Source organism: Battus philenor, unplaced genomic scaffold (assembly GCF_028537555.1).
Source record: "Battus philenor isolate CCGP_79_NKW_IND1 unplaced genomic scaffold, ilBatPhil1.0.hap1 SCAF_16, whole genome shotgun sequence".
NCBI lineage: Eukaryota > Metazoa > Arthropoda > Insecta > Lepidoptera > Papilionidae > Battus > Battus philenor.
Window position 1 is genome coordinate 4,191,948 of NW_027181678.1, and position 26,928 is coordinate 4,218,875.

Sequence of the window (26,928 nt, forward strand, 5' to 3'; positions counted from 1 at the left end):
TTTCTTACTCAAAATAACATTTGACAAACACTACTCTACTACATTTTTGTTCCAATATTTTTCACAATAAGGTGATTAAATCTTCATAACGAATTACTGAAAATCCCAAAATCTAGTGAGAAGTTCTTGCTTCAATAAAAGTCAAAATATTATATGAGACACATTTTATTCACATTATAACGAATTGCACACATTCAGTTTCATTGACGTGACAAAGGCATCATTAGAGACATTACCTATATAAATAATCATTATTATCTTTACAAAAATATTTTATTCTACAATTCACATACAATTATTACTAAGCATAAACTAAAAGTAAATTCGTCAATGGGCTCAAAGTTCAAACGAACTAATTGACGTAAATACTTTTTTTTAATAATACAAGTTATACATTTAACTATTATTTTACAATGGTTAGCTTATACATTACTATGCAAATTTTAACAATTTATTCTTTAAATAATTAAAACCGTAAATGTTGTTTGTAAAGCTAAGACTTTTAGAATAAAATTCTTATTGTTTATTCGTTTGTATGTACGATTTTTTTTCTAGTTACAATATTAAGTACAATCTATTAATAATTTTAAAGTTTCTACTAATAATTATAGAGATAAAATCACTTTATTCTTTCAATCGCATCTATAATATAATGTATTTGGTTTATGAACACCATTAATATACAGTTGAGGTAAAATATAGTTACAATTTTTTACATCAATGTCATCCATTTTGTTCCTGTAACAAAAAATTGTCAATTAACAATCTGACTATTATATTCTCGCAAAAAGAGAAAATGTCTCGTTTAATTATAAGTGAAACAATTCATTGGGTCTTTAATATTAAATTTAATACATAATTATAATGGGTTATGTTACGCATTCATTAATTATCTTGGTGATCGATCAAATCTGTCCAATTAGTTTTATCAAAAAAAGGAGCACAGCTCACGAGTGTAGGCTATGTTCGGACTAAAGTTTTATCGCTTGCCAATTTATTTTGACATTGAAGGGCTTTCTAGACAACTTTATATTTATTTTAGATATTTTTTTGTCGCACGTTGCGTTATATTCTTTGAAATGAAATTAACATAATATTGGTACGCTATTGGGACCCAAAACTCACCTTAAAAGCTACAATGCAGATACTATCGGCTCCTTGTCAGATGTTATAACAGACTTATCTACTAACATATACATTTTAATGCAGTCTTCGTTGGGACTCTGGTTATCCACAGCTTTGTCATCAGGACTTATATTTTCAATGTCATCCTCATACTCTTTTAATTTTTCGTTAAACTCTATTTTATATCTATTAGATGACATTGTTCTATTCACAGTCGATGTTAGCAATGATTCTTGTACAGTCTCATTACCATTACAAGTTTTCTCTGACCGGTACATGCCTGTTCTCTCTGATTGGTTGAATTTTCGTTTCGCTTTCTTTATTACAAATGCACCTAGGCAAGGTAAAATCTGTTTGAATTCTTTTCGGAAATTATCATTTAGCCAAGCGTATAAAAACGGATTGTAACAAGTGGAAGACATTGCTATGAAATGTGCAACAAAAAATAGTACCATGTAATATCTCCAGCTTTCAGCTAAAGAATAGAAATCACTACTTATGTTAATAAGATTCAATGGCAACCAAGAGAGACCGAAGATGGCCACCATCGCTATGAGCATTCTATTTGTTCTTCTCTTTCTTTCGCGTTCAGCATCTTCTTTTTTACTGTTCTTACTGCCAGGTCTAGATTTTAGTCGATCATTGAGTTTAATGCTGACGCATGTGTAACAGAATGCCATGACAATAAAAGGTAGTACGAATTGCATGATAGTGGTAACCGCCCCAAACGCTTTTCTAATTTGATCCGACGGCCATTCCTCTGCACAGTAAACATCCTGTAATCCCATATAGTATCCATATGGAAATGTGACTGATAAGGCGAAAATCCAAATGAAAATTATCAGTCCAATACACGTTTTTATCTTCATTCGGGGTTTAAAGGGATAAATGATTACGAAGAATCTATCGATCGCTATTGATGTCAGGGTAAGAGTTGAAATATATACACTGCAGCCTTGAGCATAAGGCATGATATGGCATAACAAACTTCCGAACACCCATCTACCTAGGAAAGTGTAAAGTGGTGTAAACGGCACAGCAAATACACATAGCAATATATCGGACAGCGCAAGATTCGTGATGAACAAATTTGTGACTGTTTGCATCGCCCGGTTTCTAACGACCGCATAGCAAACTAATGCATTGCCGAAGATTCCAACGACGAAAATAATTGTGTATACTGTACAGAAAACTGCTTGGATTGCTTTGTCTTCGATAGGATCTGTCGTTTCTGTAACGTTCGCATGTTGATTGTAGTCAGTTAGGTTATCGTTGTACAATGTTTCGTTAGCCGTCCATGATTCGGTAGGCATACTTCTTTCTGTTTCTAACTAGGCATCATAAATATATTTCTGTAGTCACTATGTGCATCTTCCGATGTATAATGCTTTAGTGTTTGTTCTTCTAACTTTTGAAGGATTTGCGTGGTTGTCATAGTGTTTTCTTTATTTCGTTACATCTTATCACTTTCGCGATATATTATGAAGAAACTATTCTTTGTTGTATCGGAGTTACCTGAAACAATGTTAACATATTTTAAAACCTTTAAGAACATAATTTGGTTTGCAAATTGATGAATAAAAACTAGGTTTTTAAATTTAATTATAAAGTAATATAATTATGGTGCCTCTCTATGTCGTTCATAGTATAATCATCTTATTAAAGAATGAGATCTCTTTATAAACAAAAGTGGTCGATATAATCCACCTGTTCGGCAAACTGAAGTGACTGTTGGCAGGCCTGCGGTATCGCAGGACAAATGGCTCTAAATTTTTGACAAGAAGACCACGAACCGAAAAGCGCATCATGGAACGTCCATCCAAAAGATGACGTTATTAACGTCGCTGGAAGACACTGGGTTTAGGCCGCTTTCTACTGATCCTATCAGAAATTTATAGGGGAGATACATAGTCCTTCCCTACTGTGGAGGTCTTAAAACTGATGATTTACTTTGCTTTCTCAAACTTTTAGCAAATTTTTAAAGTGAACTTTATGAATATAAAACAATTCCACGGGGGATTCTAGTGCGGTAAAGTAAAGATATAAAAGGCCAAAACAGATATCTAATAACTATAGAAGAGAATACATCGTAAAGCATTGTGTGTATAATGCATTTGATGCAAAAGGGCTATAAACATGAAAGTATAGTGAAGCACTCAAGGGTTTAAATGTATTAAGAGCTCTGTACACAAAAAACATTTTCGCCGATAAGATAATGCGAACTGACGAAATCGTGTCGTTATTAAATTCGGCACATGTCGACGGCTGTTTGACAATAGACAATTCGTTGGAAAAAGTTGAATATTATAAAATACTTATTTATTTATACTTTGTTGTCACCGAAATGACGTTAAAAAGTACATCTAAAATAAAATACGAGGTGAGCCAAGAATATAACACACAAAACATTTAAATCTCTCACCCTAAGCAAACATAAACCGCGCAGGTCGAGGGGAGTAGTTTGCTACAAGGTCGTTTCTTGCAAATTTGGACCTAATATAATTTCTTAAAAAACAAAAAATCATCGAACTGTATTCCCTGTTAATATACAAATCTTAAAATATATCTAATGGTTTTTTTATAATAATTGTTAATTAATTTATGGCCCACCGTGTATAACAAAAAAAAGACAAAACAGAGCTAAACAATTAACGCAAAGGAGGTCCGTCGGCCTAATCGCTAGAGCCGATCTCTACCAGACATCCTTTAGATGGAGATGAGAAACATGAAGAAAAGGGCGAGTTAGGGCGTACGTAATAAAAATAAGTCAAACTACATATTTCAGAATATACACTAAGTATACATATATATACACAAAAACGTAAGTAAGTTACTATAGACACACATTTTTATACACAATACATGAAATTAGTATTATAAAGCATAGGTAAAAATAATTTTAATACGATAGTGAACACACTCACATATTTTTTTTTTTCGATATGACGTTTTGTATATTTTACTACTCTAAATTTTTTGAGCTTAAAAAGGGATACTATTGGAGAGAGACAAAGCAATTTCTGGTCGACTCTCCTCAGTAAATCAGCATTCCAAGCCGGTTGTAGCTCACTTTACAATATTAAAATAATTGACTGTTCAGAAGTACCTGTGTGTATCCTACTTGAATAAAGATATATTGAATTTTATTTTTTCTACACGCTCGTGATTTACATCGAATGTAATCCACTCATAAAATATAATGCTGATAAAAACAAATGTCTGCCGCGATTATGGAGACGTGAAATTTTAATAACATGAGGCCTTTTTAAAAAAGATGTTTGAATATTCTTTAATGTTTTTCGTCAAGACTTAAGCCGCATCTATAATCTTTCTATATATCTTGTAAATTTTAATTTATTATAATTCTATTAGAGAAATTATTTATAATTTTAAATAATGGTTAAGTTCACTTGTATATATGTCGACAAAACTTAATTAAAATCTTTTTGGGATCCTGTATCTAGAAGCCATACCGTAACCGAACAAATTAGAATGTAATTTAAATACGTTTAATATACTATACATGTATAAATATAGTATACATAGTAAGGCTTATGTTAAAATATTTAATCACAATATAGAAAATGACAAAATGTATCTACATATATAAAATAGTCTTTCTCTTTATACTCGATAGATTCAAAAACCATACATTCAATCGCCGTGAAAATTTGGTAAATTATTAGGTATATCTCCGGCAACCTACACACACACACACACTGCTATGAGTTTGTTAATCTATATGTTACTGATTATATGCTACTTTTGAAATAATAAAGTGCGTTCTATTGCTCTGATCATAATAAAACTCGTTGTTCTGTTTTCTGCTTGATGTATTTACTTTAGAACTCGTATCATTGTATTTGATTTTTATTTGATCAAGATTTTTAATTAAATACAAATTCGCCACTTCATTCTTATTCTTATTTAATTTTTTAAAAACATTCTGTGTTTAAATTTTACATGTTTTGCTAATAGAGGTGATAAAATACACATATATACGAAAACACTCGGATTTAGTATGAGTTTACGTATATTGAGAAACATAGTACGATTACTCTACCAAATAAAATACCCAAAATTTAGAAGTCTCTTTTAAATATAAAATTCCATCGTATTTATCAAAAGTGAGTTTTATGGACAACGGCGTAAAGGTTAAAACAAAAAATTACTCTCGCTGAGGTGAAAAAAATGAAGGGTTTTTTATGAAGTCGGCGGACTGTAACATTTTTGAAGTGCCGATAATAGAAAATCCATGTAGTATTTTTAATTTATTCTCTGGTTATACCTATAGTATATATTAAAAAAATATCAATGAACTTTGTTTTTTACGGGTATTGTGGTACATACCTTTAAGATTCGTTATAGTGATATTTATTTCAGTTGCTAAACAGTTCGAAGTTTATATTACTGCTTTACAGTTGTAATAGTGTTGTTGCCTGCAAATTTATATATATTATAGGCTGCCTGCAATATATATTTATATATATTATATAATAGGCTAAAACAGACGTAGTAAGTTACTTTATACTGAGATCCATATTTCAAAAAACTGAAATTGATCGTATATAATACGTATTTAAAAGTTATGAAAGAAAACCTGTGTTCGAAAGCTATGCAAAATACGTATTAATTTAGTCTTTAGAAATTACATTTATTGAAATAATATAAATTGAGAAAAGTACAGGATATGTGTACTGAATTTAAATTTTAAAAATTAAGCACATTAATTTTACATCTCACATTTATCCTTTACAATTTAGTGGATAGTTATTTGTTGAAAGTATATTTAAGAAATTTTAAAGTACATACGGAACGACAATATATTTTTAAATATCATAACACAAAAACTAAAGGAAAACTCGGGTACTCTTGTGAAGAGCGTCATATAATTTTCCAAAGAGCCACACGTGGCTCCCTATGGGCTAAAAAATGTGACCATCATTAATGCAATGTTTTTGTAATTTTAAATCCTTAACTAATTTTTTTCAAATACTTAGCTATGTACATGCATACATCGCGTCTATATATTTAAAGCACAAACACCTTTCATTGGTAATTTTGAATTAAGCTCAATGTTAAAGTTAAAGTTTAAAGGCAAAAATTAAGATTTTATTAAGTTACATAGGATAAAACTAAATTATTGGTTAAATTTACTTGATGTCTTCAGAATTTCTAAAATGTAATATTAACAGATGTTGAAAATAAAATTCAAATTTCATTTTCTTATATTAACTGTTCCTAACATTTCTTCATTTAAACCATCATGCTACGAACTATTTGCGTTAGGGATATTCAAGTACAAAGCAAGCAAAGTATTAAGACGATAAAGACCTTAAAATATGTCAAGGGGGACTGAAAATGAGCGGTCGTATACGCCGCTGGTTGCTTTTTGTCGCAATTTATGATTTACATAAGTAGTACTTTCATTAAAATGAACAAAATGATTGTAGAGTATTAAGATAAGGATTTGTTTTGAAAAGAACAGCCTGACCACAAAAAAAACACGGCAAAATTTATTGTGAGCCCAATTAAATCAGGATGTATTTTTATCTTTAGGTTGAAGAATACAATTATAGAGGAAATTTGGCCGAGAAATATGTGAAGGGCTGTGTAATGAACTCGGTGGCCACTGACTGTTCGTCCAAAAACTTACGACTAAGAATAAAGGGAGAGAGAACAATCCGTAATCCAACATGTAGCGAATATGCGAATAAGTGTAATTAAAAAATCAAAAGTTCTTTATTCGACTTATGATGAATTACATCTCTTACTACTTACTCATACTATCAAGACAAGGGAAACTCAGCAGCATTACTATACATTTTATATTTATAAAGCATTGCCGGAGGTGGTCCACAGTTGGACACAGGAATCCTCTGAAGATTTGCAATAACACAACATTAAGTAGGCTGTCTGTCGAACTTGGAGGACATCCTACTGACATCCTACGCTGCATTTGCTGATCCATAAGCTTTGCTCTAGAATCTTAAGACCCCAGCGATGATATGTTGTATGTTCTATGTAGCCTGCCAATTGCATCTTCAATATGCCAATCTGTCTGACAATGTAAGCTTCCGCTTGTTTACGGATCTCTTTAGTACATAAACAGTTCCATGGGCAAGTATGTGCAGCTGGTTTAATCTGGTAATAAATAAATGTAGTAATAACAAAGAGAATGTCTTGAATCTCCTCAGCATTCGAGTTAATAATGGCTGAGTTTTGAGGCACTGAGTCTCCATAGCATTTATAAAAGTAATAATAGACTGTTCCGGTATTTTTCCGCACAAAAAGTAATCTTGAATCAACGTACTAAATTTATTTCTATTCATTGCCCTAAATTTTAAAAAAGCAGCCACTAAAACGAAAATAAAAGCTATAGTAAAAACCAGAAAGTCGTAAAATTTTAACTTCAGAAATCACGTACAAAGCTCCATTAGGTAAAATTAAAGAAAACTGAAACTTTCTTAAAAATATATTAAAAATCGATATTCCTCACTTACAACAACTAATAAGATATTCTCTTATGTTTATTTCATAAGCAAAGCAAACATTCCATTTTATATCAAAGAGTAATATTCCGAAGATTTTGATTTATACAAACTCTGTATATCATTGCAAGAATTCCATGTGTAATGTAAACAAGCGGTGACTTTGTGAATATATTCAATACTTGTTATAATATCGAATACGGTTCATTCCAATGTGAAGTTACGAATACGTAAATCGAAAAATGTTATTCGTTATGTGTCATCTTGTTTGTTCCGATTTAATGTAGGATCACCTGTTTATATTATATTTATTACAAAACTCATGGAAAAATTTTATGATTCGTTTATTTACTTTCGTATAATATAGAACAACACTGTAACTGTGAACAGTTTCTTTTTTCATTATATCTTACACTATTGAAAATCATGGCTCTTTTTAGAAAGTCCGTCGCGCATTATGTGACGCCATTTGTACCGGTCTTCAATGGTGTGTATTGCTTCTGTTACTGTGATATCGAGCGTCCTTCTGAATATGGGAAGATCAGTAGGATGACATATTGTTTCATGGTTTTGTTAGATCTATTATTCCATATTTGATACAAGTAAGACAATCCATTTTAAGCCATCCCAATGCATAAAGAATGTTAAGGTAGCAATGTAGCATAAGGTTTACAGTTGTATCTTCCGATCGTGGATCGTGAGTCGGTAAAAATCGGTGCTCGTAAATAGAGAAAGATATATATATATATTCAAGATACGACCATTTAATGTAATATTAATAAAACCACTTCAATCGCTCTTTTTTTCTGGGTAAATAACAACTATCCGTTGGTTTTACACAACAGTTGTTTGCAATAAGACCGTCATATGCCTTGTTCTATTGTACCTAAACATTACTGGACTGGAGCGTGTCATCTTATATATCAGAGGCCTTAAGCACGACGCACACTTGATCGTATATGCACTCTTAACATATAAAAAAATCAAAGAATAATATTGCTTTTTCTTTTAATTTCATATAGGTATTTAAGTAAAATTTTATGTACTTACGAAATCGCAGTTACATGCAAAGTTTATAGGCAAAAACAGGTGTTATTAAAACATTAGGGTTATGTATAAGCTTTGATTACACATGTGATTTTGTGTATTAGTAGTTTGTTAATTATTACACAATGTTTCAATCTGTATTAGAAAAACGCTTTTATATACAAATTAAGTTATTTATTATTTCTGAAACAATTGAATTTTTTATCGGATGCACCACCCATTTTTCTCATTTTTTCAATAGACGCTTGCTGCAAGGTAGAGGTCTCCTCCAAAGATCGCCACGGTGACCTGTCTTGTGCTGTTCGCATCCAACGTTTTCCTCCCCGCAGCCTTAACTATGTAGTTGGATGATAGGGGCCCTCATGCTGCGTCTACTGGCTTGTGGTCGCCTTACGAGAACCTTTCGACCCCAATGGTCATCGGTAATTGATAGCATACATTCATTGACAGGAAATGAGTTAACTATACCGTATTAAATAGGACTACGCAGTTACGTTATAAATTAAAGTTATTTTGCAGGAGAATAATAACAGATATATTTTATATTAATTAGCATACATAATATTACAACGAATTACGCAGTCATTTTCAAGATATACCAACCAGCAGTAGGTTACTTCTATTATATCACTTACACAGTAATGATGTGCTCGTTCAATACATTTTGTCCATGTAAAAGGGTCTTTTATTAACAAGGGTTGCTAAATTCACATTTCTCATGATGGATTGAACTATAATAAAGCTTACATAAGATTACGCATGATTACAAATGAATGTTGGGCAAAAATCCGTTTCCTAACTTTTTAGCCTTCTATTATATTTAAAAGCTTTTTTATAATTTTATTTGTTTAATGTCTCCGAATTATCTATTTATATTTCTTCATTGCGTGTATTCTAATTTCAAAAAAATTACTTAAAAAGAAAGGAAGTCTTGTATATTATTTTAATTTATTTTATAATACATCTAATTTAAATTAATTGGATTGTTTAATTAATAGTTTCTGTAATTAAAAATTAATTTGGTAGAAAGAAACTAATTTTAGTTGAAATTGATTTTCTTATTGTTAGTTTTTTCAAGGCCCCTGAGTACGTACATACAGCCTCTAGTCTAATCGTGTTTTAGCAATCTCGATGGCATCTGCGGGCGTCTCGACTTGGGTTCCTACTTGAGTTTCAGGTCGTGGATGCCTCATGGAATGACCAAGCACATAAGAGATAAAGTGGACTTTAGCTTGGGGTCTTAACACGTTTGGCATTTCGATTACCGGTTTTTCTAGACGCAACTCAGTGCCTATGAGCGATTGTCTACGTGACCAAGCGCAGACATCTCTAAAGACAGCAAAAAGGAAACAAATTTTAAAAAAGAGTCGCCATTATTTTTACTGGCTCAATTTTTCTTATGTTTTTTATTGCCCTTATTTTATATTGGCTATTATTGTCTGTTTTAATTAGATTATTGCGTTTTGTTATTTTACTGTAAAGAAACTATACACCTGTTGAGTGCAATATCGTGAAATTGTTGTAACATTTGCGACTGCAATATAGATACCCTTTTTTTTTACTCCTGTCAATAAAAATCTATTCTTATTAACTGACGGCTAATGATCGAATGGTTTTCGAGTAGCGACTATGAACCGGTAGATGCAGCGTGTGTAGAACCCTCTCTGCGTGACATATGCAAGGTAACAGAAAGTCGCTGGACGCGGGCAGTACAAGATCGGTCAATCCAAGGTGATTTTTAGGAGTGGTCATATTTTGCAGTGGGCGACTATGATGGTGAATACTTATTATTGCTGCATACCTAAGAAACCGTAAATAAAAGAAAAAAAATATGAAGATCTGTTCGCTCATATATATAGTTAAATAAATAAGTTGTCTTCATAATGTTTTCTTTAATAAAATAATAAATACGCAACATTTATTTTGACATTTTATTAAATACGCTTCGTTACACTTCTATAGCGTGTTATTAATTAATATAAAGATAAAGAGAAAGCGATGTATAAAACGAATTTAATTAATATTGAAAACGGGTGAAACCGTCAACGGTGTTTAAAATGAAAAGGTTACAACTTTATTGCGAGTTAATAAGGGGACGTTTATTTTAGGATGATGTTAATCTGAAAGCGGGGAAGAGAAGCTTTTAATGTCGTAACGTGACATTTTGTAACGAGCTGGCAATAGACCAGAAGTCGGTGTCCTTTAATCACGAAATAGAGCACACATTTAAATTTAACCACAGCTTAGTGTAGTACTCGCGTAAAAATTTAATAAATAACGAATTAAATATTTCTAATCCAATCATCATTGCAAGTTAGCTCTTTTTAACTGGTTAAATAACGTACCAACTAAAGTAAAGCGTAAAAATATAAACGTATACATTATACAACGAATTATAAAAGTAATATATAATGATAGTTTCCCATAAACCTTAAAAGAAATCTTTAAAATCAATAAGTCGATTGTATCGAAGCTTAATTTATTTATTTATTTAAAAATCGAACTAAAAATATTTATATATTATTTGGTTTTTCGTATAATGGGTTTGCAAGTGGCAGCGGGCAAATGTGTAGTTTTATTTTTCTATGTAATTTATATGTCATGTTATTACGTCTTTCGTAATTTTCTAGTTAGAAATGTAACAAATAAAGTCTTGTATCGAAAATCAGTTGTGATATCTAAATACCGAAAATTGGTTCAATAGTAGTCGAAGAAGTAATACGTAAATAATATTGGACTAAACTTACACATATCGAAGAAATAGCCCCAGCAGTATTTGTACAAGTGTGATGTCAGCACTACTGCCATCACTAATAATATTTCGGTGTTTAAAACAGACTTTTAATATTTACAATATAGTTCAGGAGTAACTGGTTATATTCGACTAACAGTATAACGCCTTTAAAGACCAATAAGACTTCTCTTGTGGCCGCGTTATTATTATCATCATATCAGCTGATAGACACCCACATGGGCCTCTTTTAAAGATTCTTTATATTAACGGTTTTGAGCTACCCGCATCCAGCGATTTCCTGCGACCTTAATTATATAGTTAGTCTACTTAGTGGGGGTCCTTTTCATATCACAGTGTCGGTGCATCTTTATTTAAAAATATCTACTAAAACTTTACTTACACTAGTTAACTCTGAACAATTGTTTTAATGGTATTTAAAAAAATGTGTCTCTTCTCTAAAAAATAATTTCCAACAATTGTCACGCCCACAAGTAGGAGTTATGAACATAAATTGTTATAAAAAATAAACTTTTTGACTGTCTTGTCTATCTTTGGAATACAAAAGAAGCACTTACTCAAAGTCAAAGCTGGATTTTCTCGGAGCAAATTATTCTCTATTATATGTTAAGAAAAAAATGACATTTCAGTTTGGCCAGTGAACCGAACAAAAACTGACTTTGTGAACGAAATAGTGTGGATAATCACTGTTGGTAAAAGCAAGGTTCATTGAATCAACACTAAAGCTAAGTTTTACTAAATACGATTTATTACAAAAATGTAAAGAGAATGGTGATAAATCTCGTAAGGTATCTAGTAAGTTAGTTTAATGGCATACAACTATTTAAGAATTACAGTGATTCAGATATAAGACACCGTTAGCAAAATTAATGGGCTTATGACTTGTACTTATCCGAAAGAAACGAGAGAAATCTTTTTTTAGGATATTGTATTAATAAACATTTTTGTAACAACGCATTATCATTGGCTTAATCAAACTGCAAGTTCAACGACCTGCTCGTCTAGTCAGTTCTAAACTGAAAAAACGCGTAAGCGTAAATTGATTTTTAGTGGAAACGCCCACTTTCATTGTTTATATTATATTTCACAATTATACTTTTTACTAATTGAAAATCAATCTCTAGTTTCTCTGAAAACGTAACTTGAATATTATTTTAGGTAGCAAACACGTTGAACTCGATTTTCGCAAAAGAAAACTATCTGTCTGATCAACGTTTTCGATATTATAACCCAAATCTCTATCTAAACTTACATTATTATTAGCTTATAAAGTTTTACTTAATGAATAAATTTTAAGTTTATAAAAAGATTTATTAGAAATACTTAGTAAAAGAATAGTTAAATTTGAACATAGAAATAAAACATTTCCTTTATAAACACTCAATTTTATTGAAGAAATATATTTATATTAAAAGAGTTATTGCTTTTTAATGTAATTTTAAGTATAGGTTTTTCCCCATACATTTAACATAGTTATAATTTCAACATCATCCCGAAATTAATATATGATGTGAGCTACATACAAATTCTGGCGCTTACATTATGGTTTTAAGTTCACGGACCCTTCCATTCCGTGACCTCAGTACCGATGAAGCTATAAAGCCCCCGGGCTAACAGTATCAACTTCAACCGAAACCGAGCAGTAAGCATATTACAGCAGGGACCATAGCATTGATTAAACAGGTTTGTAGTTAAAACAGCAGCGTGGTTGATCATTTACCAGCTGCGTCAGTGAAATAGATTTCAGAGCTGTAGAAGTCTAAATCAGCGATTGTCAACCTATCCTACAATTCTAATATATTCTAAACTTTATTAATGTAATATTTTTTTTTCACATCAAAAACAATATTTTTTTATGTTTCATATTAGCTTACATTTTATTTTAACTTTAAGTTACTATCTGAGTACAAAATAATGCGGTCGCTGCGGTCTCCAGCGCAATCTGGCGGCTATTATAAACATTACAAAACTGCCCTTTTATTAATGGAATAATTTAATTTAATGCACAAAATAGTTAAATTCAACTCGTAAGAGAAAATACGTATAATCTCCTCGTTTAATATTTCTCAGTGCCGTAAGATAAAAGTCTACAACAAATGTGTGTTGCCAGTAATAGCTTACGGCAGAGAAACGTGGTCTCTCATTTCAGCGTATTGGCAAGCCCACAGTTGCTCAAAGAGGCGTGGAAAGAGGAGATACGTACAAAATGAAAGTAGCCGACCATAACAATAGATTACGCAGAATGAAGATTTTGAATGGAGACCATATACCGATAAATGTAGCGTATGATCTCGGAGTCACAAGGCGATCAGACGACATTGTTAAAGTCGTTAAAAGACGCTGGATGCAGGCCGTTTCCGACCGGTCCTATAGATAATTTATGGGGAGACCTATGTCTAGTAGTTTACGTTATACGGCTGAAATGACGACGATAATGACTAAATAGCTTACTAATAAACATCTTTTAGCTACATGAGTCTGCTTCTATGCAAACATGAAACGTTTTTTTAGTTTTTATCGCGTATTTTAAAGGAATCCTAAAGCACACTATCAGTTATCAGAAACTTCTTTACATTGCATATTCTAGGAAAAATAACAGACGTTAAACTATCTTTATTGAATGCTGCCTAAATTATTAATGTTTATAAATGTGCTGCAAAGGTTGAGAATCACTGGCCTGGTATACTGACGGCAACTGACGTTGCCTGACTTCGGTGCAATAAGGTTACGAATATGGCGATACGATAAATAATTATTTAGCACAGTCACTGCTCACAATGACTAAAACGAGCCTTTTCAAAAGGAGATTTAGGTATCAGAGGGAACATTGAATGGTTTAAAAGACGTATATGAATAAGGTGGATTTTAATTAAATATTCTTTGTTTTTCCTTTATAATTAGACTATATTTTTTTTAAATATTAGTGACAATAATTTAAAAATTATGTGATTCTTTTATTGGTTTTTATTTCTATTCTACAGATGCAAACTGTCCCGTAAGAGATTTTCGAGTTTATGTGAATGTAAATCGCCTACTTACGTTATAAACTTAACACTATGGTAACACAGTTAAAGGGTTGTCATCAAAATAATATATGATTAGATCAATCCTTTGTTCCCTATTGACTATAAACAACATCGAGAAGTTGACTTATTAACATATTGCTAAGTAATTAACAGTAAACTAATTTGAGAAGCGTAACCAATTCATATATCGCGGCCAATAAAGTTACGAGTATATTAGTCATAGTTAATGAATAGTAAATATTCGAAATAAATTTTCTACTTGAATGTATATCGTTATTATTTCGTTACGCTTCTTTTAAATTAGACTATTACAGTTTTCATCGTTCTACATATGAAATACTGGCTGTTAGAATAAACATGTCTGTTAACATTGTACCAAACTTTAGTAACCAAGATTTATAGTATCTATACAATATTTTTATAATCATATTACAACATGATGTGTTGTAACAAGCCATGATGGACATTAACTAAAAATAAAAAAAAATGTATGTCACGAAATGACCTGGTTTTTAATTTGAAGGTGAATACACTCTGTCCCGATATGAAAGTGAATTGCTAAAGAAAGTAAGTTAGAAGTATAAAAATTTAACCTAACCTAACCCTAGTTATAATAAAAATATAATAATGACATTACCGATTTTAGATTCTTTTACCGATATATCTTTTTCAGGTTTCCTAGAGGGAAAATTTCGCACACTAAAAACATCCAAATTATTTCTAACTAATGTAACTGCTCACGACAGTTCGTTATGAAAATGACACGTTTAACAGTTGTCATTGCATTTCGTTTGTTTAAATATTAAAAGTTGTAATGTCGTTTACCAGCTGCAATGATCAGCATTTATCCATCATTAAATTAGTATATAATTTATATTTCATGTTATATCAACAAATAAAGTGAAGTTTAATAATAATAATTTATTTTTCGTATGCAAAAAGGTTGACAAATTCTTGCATGTACAAGCTGTTCGAACAGCTAGTGTAATATGAGATTCAGAACAATGTAAAAACACCCAGTTAGGTGAAAACATATTGATAATAATTATCGTTATATCAGCCGATAGACGCCCACTGTTAGAATTCCCCCAAAAATTTCCGATAAAACAATTGCCGATCTAGCACTGTGACCGCCGGCACATTCAGTGACCGCCCGCGACTTTATCTATTTCGTTGTTTTATTTAGTATGTGTCTACCTACGACGCGTTTGCCGACTCAGTTGCACAAGATATACACCACTGCCACTTCAGATGACCAATTCTTCGACCTACATCGATGGCCTGTGGATCTCTTTTAGATAGATTTAATTATCCTTATAATGTAACAACACGGGGGCCTAATGCAATTGGGTATACACACATATGCCATATGCCATAAGCAAAAAAGTTTATACTTTTATGAGTAGTGTTAATTTTATAATTCATAGAAATACGCATTTGGAAATCGAACTCGTGACCTTCGACCTTTAGTCAAGTTTATAACTATTAGTTTATATTGTTCGAAATTACAATATTCAAAGATTCATAATAAGAGAAAGATGCACATATTTAAAACTGGTGTATATTACATTATATATCACGAAAAAAAACTTTTTTACAGTATTTAGGCTCCCTTTCCTCTGCATGACATTTTAAATATCCGAATAGGTCTTATATTAATTAAAAGGAAAATGTTAAGCAATTATTACATCGTTACTTTCGATCGTTGTTTGAGATTTAATTGCTTAATATCAACGCGCTTTTTCGCTCCGAGAATTCCCAATAATCCTCGTTATCGTCTTGCTAATTGGTAAATTAATACTGCCTCTGAAATACATAATATCAGATAATAAATATTAACACTATCTTGATTCAATAAATCAAAGGTTTTTGTTTCAGCAAAAAGTCATATTTATTACTCACTAGTTATAACAAAAGACTATTGCTACATTATTATTATAATTCCAGTCGTAGGACGGCCAGTTCTAAATATAATTTACTAGCATAGATTTCCAATGAGATCGGTAGGAAGAGGCCTGTGTCCAGCGTATTCTTGCGATCATCCTTTTCTGCCTTTCGTGGTCAGTTAGAAGTTATTGGCCTATCGCTATCCAATAGGAAAAATAGTTGTTTTTCATAATGACTCTATTTGTTGATTAAATAGGATTGATGAACATTTACCAATGCAGTTGTTAAACGATATATTTTTATCAATATTTTCAGCTCCCAAACTTTGATGCGTGCGTAGTTCGAAACGTATTTTCAAACGCGCGAAGTTCATAGTGAATCGTCCAATGAACAGTCATTATAGATCTGTAAAAATCTCCTACAAAATATTAGAAAACTTGTAAAAAATTATGGAGGAAATCGATAAAGTCATTCTCAAGTTATGACGTAACCAAGAGAAATGGGGATTCTTTTTATGGATATATATAGTCAGACGTAAATTTTCAGATACTTGATTTTACTATCCAATTGTGGTTATAATGGTATATTGATATATGCATAATGCCTTCATTTTAAGATTATAATCAGCAATTCAATATTATATCTGTCTAGTTACTTAGTTACAATAAAACACAAACAAACAATTCGATATTTTTTTATAAGTTGTTAGTTAAAGATTTATGATCCTACATAAAATAAAGGGAAATTATTTCAGAGAGATCATAAATGATGGTTTATGCAGCCGTATCAGTTAAATAATTAGTACGAACAAATACAAAACTTATTATAAGAAATATATTTCGTCATTCAGAATAATAATAAAAATAGATAATTAAGACATAGACACGTAAGGATTTAGCAACCTGTTAAAGGAAGGAGGCGAAATAATTTTCCTTATTTTAGTAATAAATTTAATTTTCAGGTCACCAGTAAAAGTATACTCGAAATATAAAAACGTCCTAAATTTTTGGCGGTGAGGTTCTTTGAAGTGTCTTTCCCATTTGCATTTATATTGCAGCCCCTTCTGGTACCATAGTAGTAATATTAGATTGCTTCGTCTTATAATAGAGGGTTCGATATCTCTTTGAATGTAAAATTATCTTTGCATGTACTATGTGTACATATATACAGCATGTGCCATAAATCAACGTCAATCAGAAATCGGGTGATAGATCAGATATATAGTGGCTAACAAATATATTTATAATTTTATTACACATTCACAGCAAGAATTCAAATTTATTATATTATTTCTAGTTAAACTTTTAGAAAACTTTTTTGTTATTATTAAATTTAGTAACTTTCTAGATGAAGTCGGGGAACAAAACTTGCATATAAAATTTGTTTAATACAGAAGTAACAATGTTACGACTTATGTTAATTGTTTCATTTATTATCAAATTTATTACAGTTAACGGTTTTTTAATGATGAACGGAAAACTTTTGCATATTTTTCTTCTGAGTACTATATTTATCATTGTGATAATTGTAGTTAGCAAGATCTAAAAGTGGAAATGAAAAGTTGGTTAATAAAGACGATGGTTAACCCAACCCGGTTTTGCAGGATTACACCCTAATCCTCGAGTCAAAACACATTTGTGAATGATTGTATTTTGGTATGTATTCGAGAAATTTGTGTGGTCATTAAGAACCAGACGAGATGTAAGCGTTAGTTTTTTATTTTAAAAAAATAATGATCAATTTTCTAGTCGCTTGATATAACACGTCATTATGACGCTAGAAATATAATAATAATTAACAATCTACAAAACCAAAAATTCATCACAATTTCAATCGAAACACGTCCACTACTGGATTTGGATTTCCAATAACACCATTTGGAATCAGCCTTTTAGCCTTAACAGTTATAGGGATAAAGGCTTTAAAGGGGTGAAAGTATAGCTAATTTGCCAAAAAAAGCTTTCAAGCTTTCACAACTATTTCCAATCATCTTGTATGAAGTAATCACTGTAAACTATGTTAAATTTATTTATTTTTTCTACTTAAAGGCGATTAGTCTATAACTTCTGACGGTGCTATGCCTGAAAGAAGGGTAAACAACGAATGCGATTCGATATGCGTCAATTTGATGTTTTCATTTATTATTATATTTATAAAATGTAATACACAGTATTTATTATAATATATATGTTATCCTATGTATGCTTGTTTGTACATATGTATGTTTTGTATACGTTAACTACCTGTTATATATATTTCAATTGTTTCCATATTATGTTTGTCTGGACGAGATTGTCTGGTGTGATAAGAGCTCCCATTGTACTTTAATCTTTATTTTTATGAAACTTTGTATATACTTTCTAGCGTGTATAATAAAGAATATTAAATAAATAAAAAAGAAGAACATATAATATTAGGATTTTTTCTGAAACCATTGATTTTTGGATAAAGTGTATCACTAATTAATTACGAGCAAATGAGCTGATATCAACCTTCTAAATATTTACAACCGTAACCAAGCATTCTGTATGTCTCATCATCGGCTATGTTGGCTTAATAAATAATAAGGTTCAACTTTGTAAGTAACCGTGTCATCGGTATGTGACGAGTCTAATGTTATATTAAATTTCACCGTTCACAAACTTTGATAATATACATTGCATATTTTATACACGTAAGCCGCGAAACGCGGTAATATTTTGCTAATCCTGTCTTGTAATTATCCAGGATATCAGTCCCACGGTTATCCGTAGATCAAACTGACGTAATAAAACTCATTACGTCTACTTAGCGTGTACTGTAATTATTTATTCTCGGTTGACACAAATTACCATGTTACCGTTAAGTCTTAATCTCTGAATTAATATAAATCTTCGCAAAATTCGATTAAAATTTATTCGTTATAATGTTGAAGTGGAATTTTGTCGGGAAATCGCTATTAGCTTCCGTTTACACAGCGCAAGGGAGAGGTAATTAAATTTGTGGATCATAAAATTCGAATTAATTAATATATACACATTGATTTAATAATCTACTTTTTTATTTTATTGTACAAATTAAGATTTTAATATTCTATAAATTTACATACATCCTTTGTAAAGAAAGATTTAGATATTTTTTCTAAATCTGCCGACTACAAATGACAATTTATTGGTTTAATTCCCCGACTCCCAAAGACGACGCCTATTGGTTCATATCCCAACAGGCGCCCATTTGGTGCGAATAAAGTGACGTCTTGATTGCTCATAAACGGTAAAGGAAAACATCGTTGGGAATCCGGCACATAAGACAGAATTAGAAAGATATAATATCCTCCAACACGCAATGGGTTCCCCCATCTTACTAATAACAGTCACGTGACCCAACAATGGGTGTATCGTTAAGTTTTTTTAATATAATATATTTAAATAAATAAACTTCGTTTTAAAAATGAAAATGGTCTGTGATCTCCTTGGAAATTATACAATGAAAAGGTATAAAGACCTTACCTATAACTGTGTTAATAACAAATAATTACATTAAAAAAAATTTGTTGTGTATGTATGTTAATTCAGTATTATTCTTGTATTGAGGATTAAGGTAGATATTAAGTTTAATTTTTAAATTAGACAACAGTGACTGAATAAAGTTCTAGATTCATCTAGCGTAATTCATCATTATCGTCACCATTTTCCAGTTATATGACAGTGTAGGTCCCTGTAGATTTCCCCTATCGCCTCTAATAGATTTCCTATAGGACTGTTAGAAAGCTGCCGGTATTCAGCATTTTCCAATGGTCTTAACAAAAATGTCTGTTCACCTTTTGGACAAACGTCTTAAGCTGCCCTTGCCGTGGTCTTCACTTCAGAACCCTAAATACCAGCAGTCATTATTAACGCTCGCTATGTGCCCTGTACACAGCCACTTCAAGTTACTAATCTGTTTGGCTCTGTAAGCTACTTTCGTTCATCTATGGATCTCCTCATCCCGGACAAGATCTCGTAGAGGAATACCAAGTATAACTATGTTTCGTTGAGTGATTGCGAGTTCATCCAAGGTGAGAAACCACGTTTCAATGCCGTTATGGCTGATAGCACATATTGGATGTAGACTTTCGTATTAAAGCGCTAAGGTATATTAGATAAGATGATGGTTTGTAGTGTTCCGAGCTCTACCAAGCCGGGTTTAATTCGTCGTTTGACCTCTGTCTCAGTTAGACTTCAAAAAAGTAAGTGATTTAAAAAAAATCTCGAGCGATACAAACAATACAACTGGCAGAAAATAAAAATTTATCTCATTTGAAGAAAGTAACAAAAAAATGTTCTGAAAAAAATTTAGTCTTAAAATCGTTGTGAATGTTGCTCTCATTGTTGTCGAGTTAGATTATAAGTCACCTTCAAAAATACAGTGCTTGCCCTCATAAAATCGTTTAGATTTAAGATCGGGCTTAAGTTTTTTTGATAGGCGCGGTTCCATTAGTATATTACACGCCTTCAGGTACGGTGACCGTAAGTGTTTACCCATGGGCGGCTGTGTGTGCCTAGTTAATAACTCTCACATATCTATTGTACATAATACACTGAACACGCTAGAACTAAATGGACGCGCTAGAAGCAAATCATGTTGTATTTTGCATTTTTTCTACAATGATTTAAACAAACATGTATAAATATAATAATACTTATGTATTCCTATCTATTGACATGTTGGCATTATAATTATTTAAAATTTTAAAATCTATTCGATCTATTTTAATGAATTTTCATTTGAAAGTAATTTGCGTGATTTAAAAAATGTATGATTATATTATAAATGGGATATTTACTAAATGTTTATACATAAATAAAACTTTTTTGCATTCATTAAAACAAATATAAAATATTGTTGAAAAGGAAGGAATACAGTTTGAAAGTAGCATAATATTTTTTTTGGATTTTTCTTAATAGTATAACGTTACATATGGTATAAAGTATTAATTTTATGTTATTAGGTATTTCACATTAAAAGTATTTTCTAGCATAGCTTTTAAATGGATTACTTATACTTCAAACTTTATTCCAAAAAAAGTAAGTAGGTACACCTTATTTCACAACGAAATATCGATAAAACATTTTATTAAATCACTATGGGAGATTTTTTTATTAATTATTTCAGCGATAAGAAGTCTACTGCTGGACGTGGGCCTCCCGCGTAGATTTTCATTAGGAATGGCTAAAAGTGGATTGCATCCATCGTCTTTTTTGCATTATCTTTCATAACGTCACAGAAAATTTTATGGTATTGGTTTAGAACTGCCGAAGTGGCCAGTATTTTTTTTAAATTTCCTCCCCTGTAAAATTGTGATTTCGATCAAGACACTCTAGTTGGAAATTAATAGAGGTACACTATGATAGAGTATTTAACCCAAGGAATTTAAAGTGACACGAAGTGATTTAGAGGACCGTTTTTGTGCATTACAAAAAATCTTTTTACATTTCTTATTTATATAGTTATCTCGCTTTATTCTAATCCTACTACTTCTACAAAGGTTTCAATGTTTTCGCTATACAAGAAATGTTAAAACATTATCATTGTCATCAATATGCAGTCATTTTGATTCTCACTGCTTTATTTCTTTAATATTTTTCTTATTTCCGAACCTTTATATACAGCCCGTATCAGTGAGGTTTTGATAATGAGATATTACATGAGAATTCAGTCTTGTTTACAAAATAAAACTTTAATAAGCTCATGAAGTATATAAGAATAAAGATTTTAATTACATTTCAAAGGTCGCTCTGAGGTCGAAATACAACCTAGCTGAACAACAGCGCCTTTTAGGGAAATGTGTACGCTTTTAAACTATCTCGTAATGTCGCACAATTATCATAAAATTAATTGAAATTCGTAATAAAACAAATATGCAAGAAATTTTACTTCAGAGTTAACGATTATTTAGATAATAAAGTTCAGGGATAAATTATTATAATTAATGTAGTAAAAGGTTTGTTAAAGTGATCACACAAAACACAACTTAAATTGTTGTAGAAGTTTGTAGTTTTCTTAAGTTGAGGGATATCATGACAGAAGAACTCAATTTCTGATTTTCTTTACTTGAATTTCACAAAAAATCTCAAAATAGAAGATACATTGAATAGACGGTTGGTTAAGCAATAATTTTTTGTGAAACAGGTACAGATGTGGTTCTTACAGAAACAGCTACTAGTAATTACTGGTATAGCCTAAATCTTGACCTAGGAGAAGGCCGACTGACATCAAGTAATGCCAGAGGAAGGCACTGAAAATTTCGTGGAGACTATTTCACATTAAAGAGTTCACTATGCGCAATTTTAAAATCAAAATCCTAGGAGTATGAATCGCGTAATTGAATTTTAAAGTCCCACAGTCAACTAAGACGACGAAATTCGAGAAAAACTGATGGTGACTGGAAAGTCCAGGGAAATCGACCAAGAGGTTGTAGTTCCAAATTTGATATTAGAAACCGGTCTTCGTATTGCAGGTTACAATGACTTAATATAAACACAAAGTGTAATGTAATGTAAAACTGAGCAATTAGGATAGCGATGTGAAAAAAAGAATGAGTATGTATTAAAGCATACCTAACTAATAATTCAAGAGATAATCGTACGTAACCAACATGACTCGGTACACTGACCTATGTCATACACTGCACAGCTGTTGAAGACACGAAAGCCTATGCCAAGTCGTTAATATCTGCGGCTTTAATGTGCATCAAAATGTTTATTTGCGGTATCGTTAGTTGTTGAAATTGTTGACCTATAAATCAGAGACAAATCCAAATCGAGCGACGGGATAATTAGTAGCTAATCCAAGAAAATTAATTTAATATTCTTAGTCATTTATTTGTAAACTTGGGAATACAAAAATATATCCTTTTTAATTAGTTTCAACTCTAATGTTAACGCAAGGGACCTTTATAAATGATAGACATAATCCGTGTATAAGTAATGGTATGATTTAGAATGAAAAATCTTCTTGTTAAACTATGCAGTTTGAATTAAAAATTATCAGGTAAAATGTAACAACGCGTTAGTCAGGGAGACTATTTTGACAAACATCTGACAATAGGTGACACTTAGCTTGATTTTTGATATTATAAAAACCTCCAGCGACACATTTGTTATCACATACTGGTTAGGGTACGCGGTAATCTGGATTTCGCGGAGGCCACTCAGTTTTAATTACACTACGGAATGAGTTCCATTTTGTTTTAGAACATGTATACGAAATAATTTATATTAAAAATCGCTGCTACTTACACTAAACTTAAATAATTTTAAAAAGTGATACTAGATACAGGTGAGCACAGTTTCAGATGTCCCTAGTCCCGCCTAGAAGGCGGACAGATGTCCTTGTTAAGGTCGTCTAAAAAGACAGGATGCAGGCTACTACCAAGCTGTCTTATTCTTCTCATTAAGTGTTCTTCGTAATAGAATAATGAATTGTCTTAGACTACTAAAACTAAATCTGTTGATTTATTAGAGAAAGGTCAGCTTTATGAAATACCTTTGGAAAACAATTTAGCTTTGTTTTTTACGAGAAAATAAATAGAACGGACATTTAATAACTTCTGACCGTGTATTGCAATTTATCCTTAACTTGGGTAAAACATTTCTTATAACGCTTATTAAGATTTAATAAAGAAGTTTAAGAGGTCGAAGCCGTTTTCAAGTGATGCTTGCTTTCAATGATCTTTAATTAAAATCGTCTACGAACCTTTTGTCGATTTATTCTCTAATTCAGTTATAGTTATTACTATACATAAGGGTTTACAACGATTACCGTCGTCATGAGAACAGTGCAAGAAGAACCCAATTTAATAGAATCTAAAATTTGTGTGAACTTCCCTGTAGTGGCATCTTTCAATTGAAGCAACGAGAGTTTCAAGGTGCGCACTGATCTGCGAAAAGTCTTCAAAAAGCTGTTTTTTTCTTAATTTTTAATATAATTAAAAAAAGTATCAATAACAGCGGACTGTAGTCAACATGATCGCCTTTATTTTTAGAACACAAGAAAAAAATACTTGATTTTCTTAGAACAAAGTCCCCGTAAACCTTATTACTATTTTGAAATCATCAGTATTTTTCCAGCGATAAACTGTGTTTTATACACGAAATTCCTATTTATTGAAGTTTCTAAAAAGTATATAATCTAATGGATAGAATTTCATAACATTTTGATATGTTCTATATGAAGGTTAGTTCTACCCGGAAATCATATGGGTCTGTTAATAGCATTGCCATATATGTGTAGTAGGGAATTATTGTATGACACACACACACATATATATATATATATATAAATATAATAATAAATGTAAATATACATATATAATATATATATAAATATATATATATATATATATATATAGATATATATATATATAAATATATATATATATATATATATATATATATAAACTAATAAAGCTAGCAGTCAAGCATTATGAGTTAAATTGATTTTTAATTGATCTTTTATTTTTGGTTAAAATACACATAGTGTTAATATTATATGATGAGATTATATGAGATTATAAACATATAGGCTCAAACATAATAATTATAACGACGAAATACGTAGTGTCATGTTAATAACAAAATAAACATAATAACAGACCACTCCACGCCACCGCTGTGATAATAGCTAATAGTGTCTATCACTTATATTATCAGCTATACCACAAAATACGTTTATCTGTTGGGCTATAGAGAATGATAATGTATAGGCATATGAGATGGATATTTCAGTTTCTAAATAAATTCACTATATATAATTATATTGTAATTTACTAAAAATGCTAAACATAATGTAAACTGACGTGTTACAGACGTCTATTCATATCTGTATTAACTATTAAAGCAAATACGCTGCACTAGACCGTGCTAATTTAAAAAAAATTAACTGCGTCGATTTGTTTCAAATGGATAAACATGTTCTGACAGTTTAGTCTATGCTAATTTAATCTATGGGTAAGATAGAGTAATTATTGATTTGTTTGATGTTTATAAGAAAATAATTTTATTTCTCCGAAATTAATACAATGCTTCTAGCAGATTCTTCATTTAATTACGGAGAATACATTTACAATTACATACATTATGATTTTCACATCTATTTAGAAGAAAATGATTTTCTTCCTCAAAAATAATACAATACTTGTAGCAGATTGTTACTTGAATAATCATGAATGTTTTGTAGTTCATAGATGTATATATAATCATATTTATGAAATAGGAAATAAATTTATTCTTCCGCGCAGTGTTTCTTTACGAGCACAATTATATATATATACATACATACACACACACACACACATATATATACATATATATATATGTATATATATATATAAACAAATATATATGCATATTTATTTACACATTAATATATATACATTATATATGTATAATATTTGAAATTCGAAGTGCATAATATAGAAAAAAATGTATGCTTGTTATATTATCGAAATGTTCGTTAAAAAGTCACATTTCCAAATATAATATATCGACAATCTAAGGAATTTTCTGAGGTTAAAATTATGGCAGCACAGTACAAGTTGGGTAAAATTTAAATTATCAAAATATAGTAAAATATCTATGAATTTTTACTTAAAACATAAATTTAAAATTAAATTCCCTAATAACCCTAATAATGCTTATTTTCTTTGTTTAATATTATTACTTATATTAATCGTAATTCAATAAAAAAACTTTATAATATACGTACCAAATATTAATATTCCGAATAATTAATAATTTCTTGTCACTGAATTTAATAAACTTAAGTTAAAAAATATCTAAACAGTTTTTTTGAGAAATAACCCCATGAAAATCGCGGGAATCTTTAAGAACTTTTCCTTTTTAAATAGTGGACTCGTGTTGGTACACGCACAGCTCGCAGCGCGATTGACCAGCCGTGCGCACTCAGCAGAGTTTCTAAGCGGACTGGTTTAACCAACGCTCTAGCATTCCGTGATACCGAATTGATAGTACATCGTAAAAGAAATGACATAAAAAAGTCACAGATCGAGATAATTCGATTGTCTTAGGAAATATTTAAAAAGCGCCGCTTCAATAACGATTTCTTTCCATAATCTGTTTATGCGACCTAATCCGTATGATTTGTTAGGTTTGATAAGAAATTACAAGTATATTACGCGGGACTTTTTACAGTGTTTTAATATAAAAAACAGACATTCAGCGCGATGATGTTACACAAACTTAAGGTGTAGCAATGATTGTCTACATTCAACGCATGTTAGACGACTTATAAAATCTCAGCTGCGTAAGTTATAGAGAAATAACGCGGTACTTACAAAGGGCGTCTGTTTTAGTTACAAAAACATAATCTGGTGAATTAAGTTTTAAACAAAAATATTTTGAAGACATCGTTTTGTAAAAGATTTCACAAAAAATAAATTTATTCATTTTGAATATATAAACAACACATGTATCAAGAAATCTGCGCGTTTTGCCTAAAAATGCTATAATCATGTAAAAATTATCTTTATGAGTAGTCGTTTCTTTACAAATAGTTTATGCTTATTCAAAGTAAAACTCGAAAAGTACGACAGAAAAAATGTTGTTAACCACTGTCGTGT

The 26,928-nt window shown here is 30.9% G+C and overlaps 1 protein-coding gene across 2 annotated transcripts; it reads right to left on the reverse strand.

Moving 5' to 3' along the window:
* Positions 1 to 501: 501 nt before the first annotated feature.
* LOC137919164 (prolactin-releasing peptide receptor-like) lies at positions 502 to 26,257 on the reverse strand. 2 transcript variants are annotated; one of them, XM_068762147.1, is made up of 3 exons: positions 26,055 to 26,257; positions 1,126 to 2,640; positions 502 to 738 (listed from the first exon to the last, which is right to left on the reverse strand). In XM_068762147.1, the coding sequence occupies exon 2, from the start codon at positions 2,436 to 2,438 to the stop codon at positions 1,134 to 1,136; it is 1,305 nt and encodes a 434-aa protein (XP_068618248.1). In that variant the 5' UTR covers positions 2,439 to 2,640; positions 26,055 to 26,257; the 3' UTR covers positions 502 to 738; positions 1,126 to 1,133. The 2 variants fall into 2 exon arrangements, with proteins under 2 accessions (XP_068618248.1, XP_068618249.1); XM_068762148.1 differs by lacking the exon at positions 502 to 738 and having other exon boundaries at positions 1,125 to 2,640.
* Positions 26,258 to 26,928: the final 671 nt, after the last annotated feature.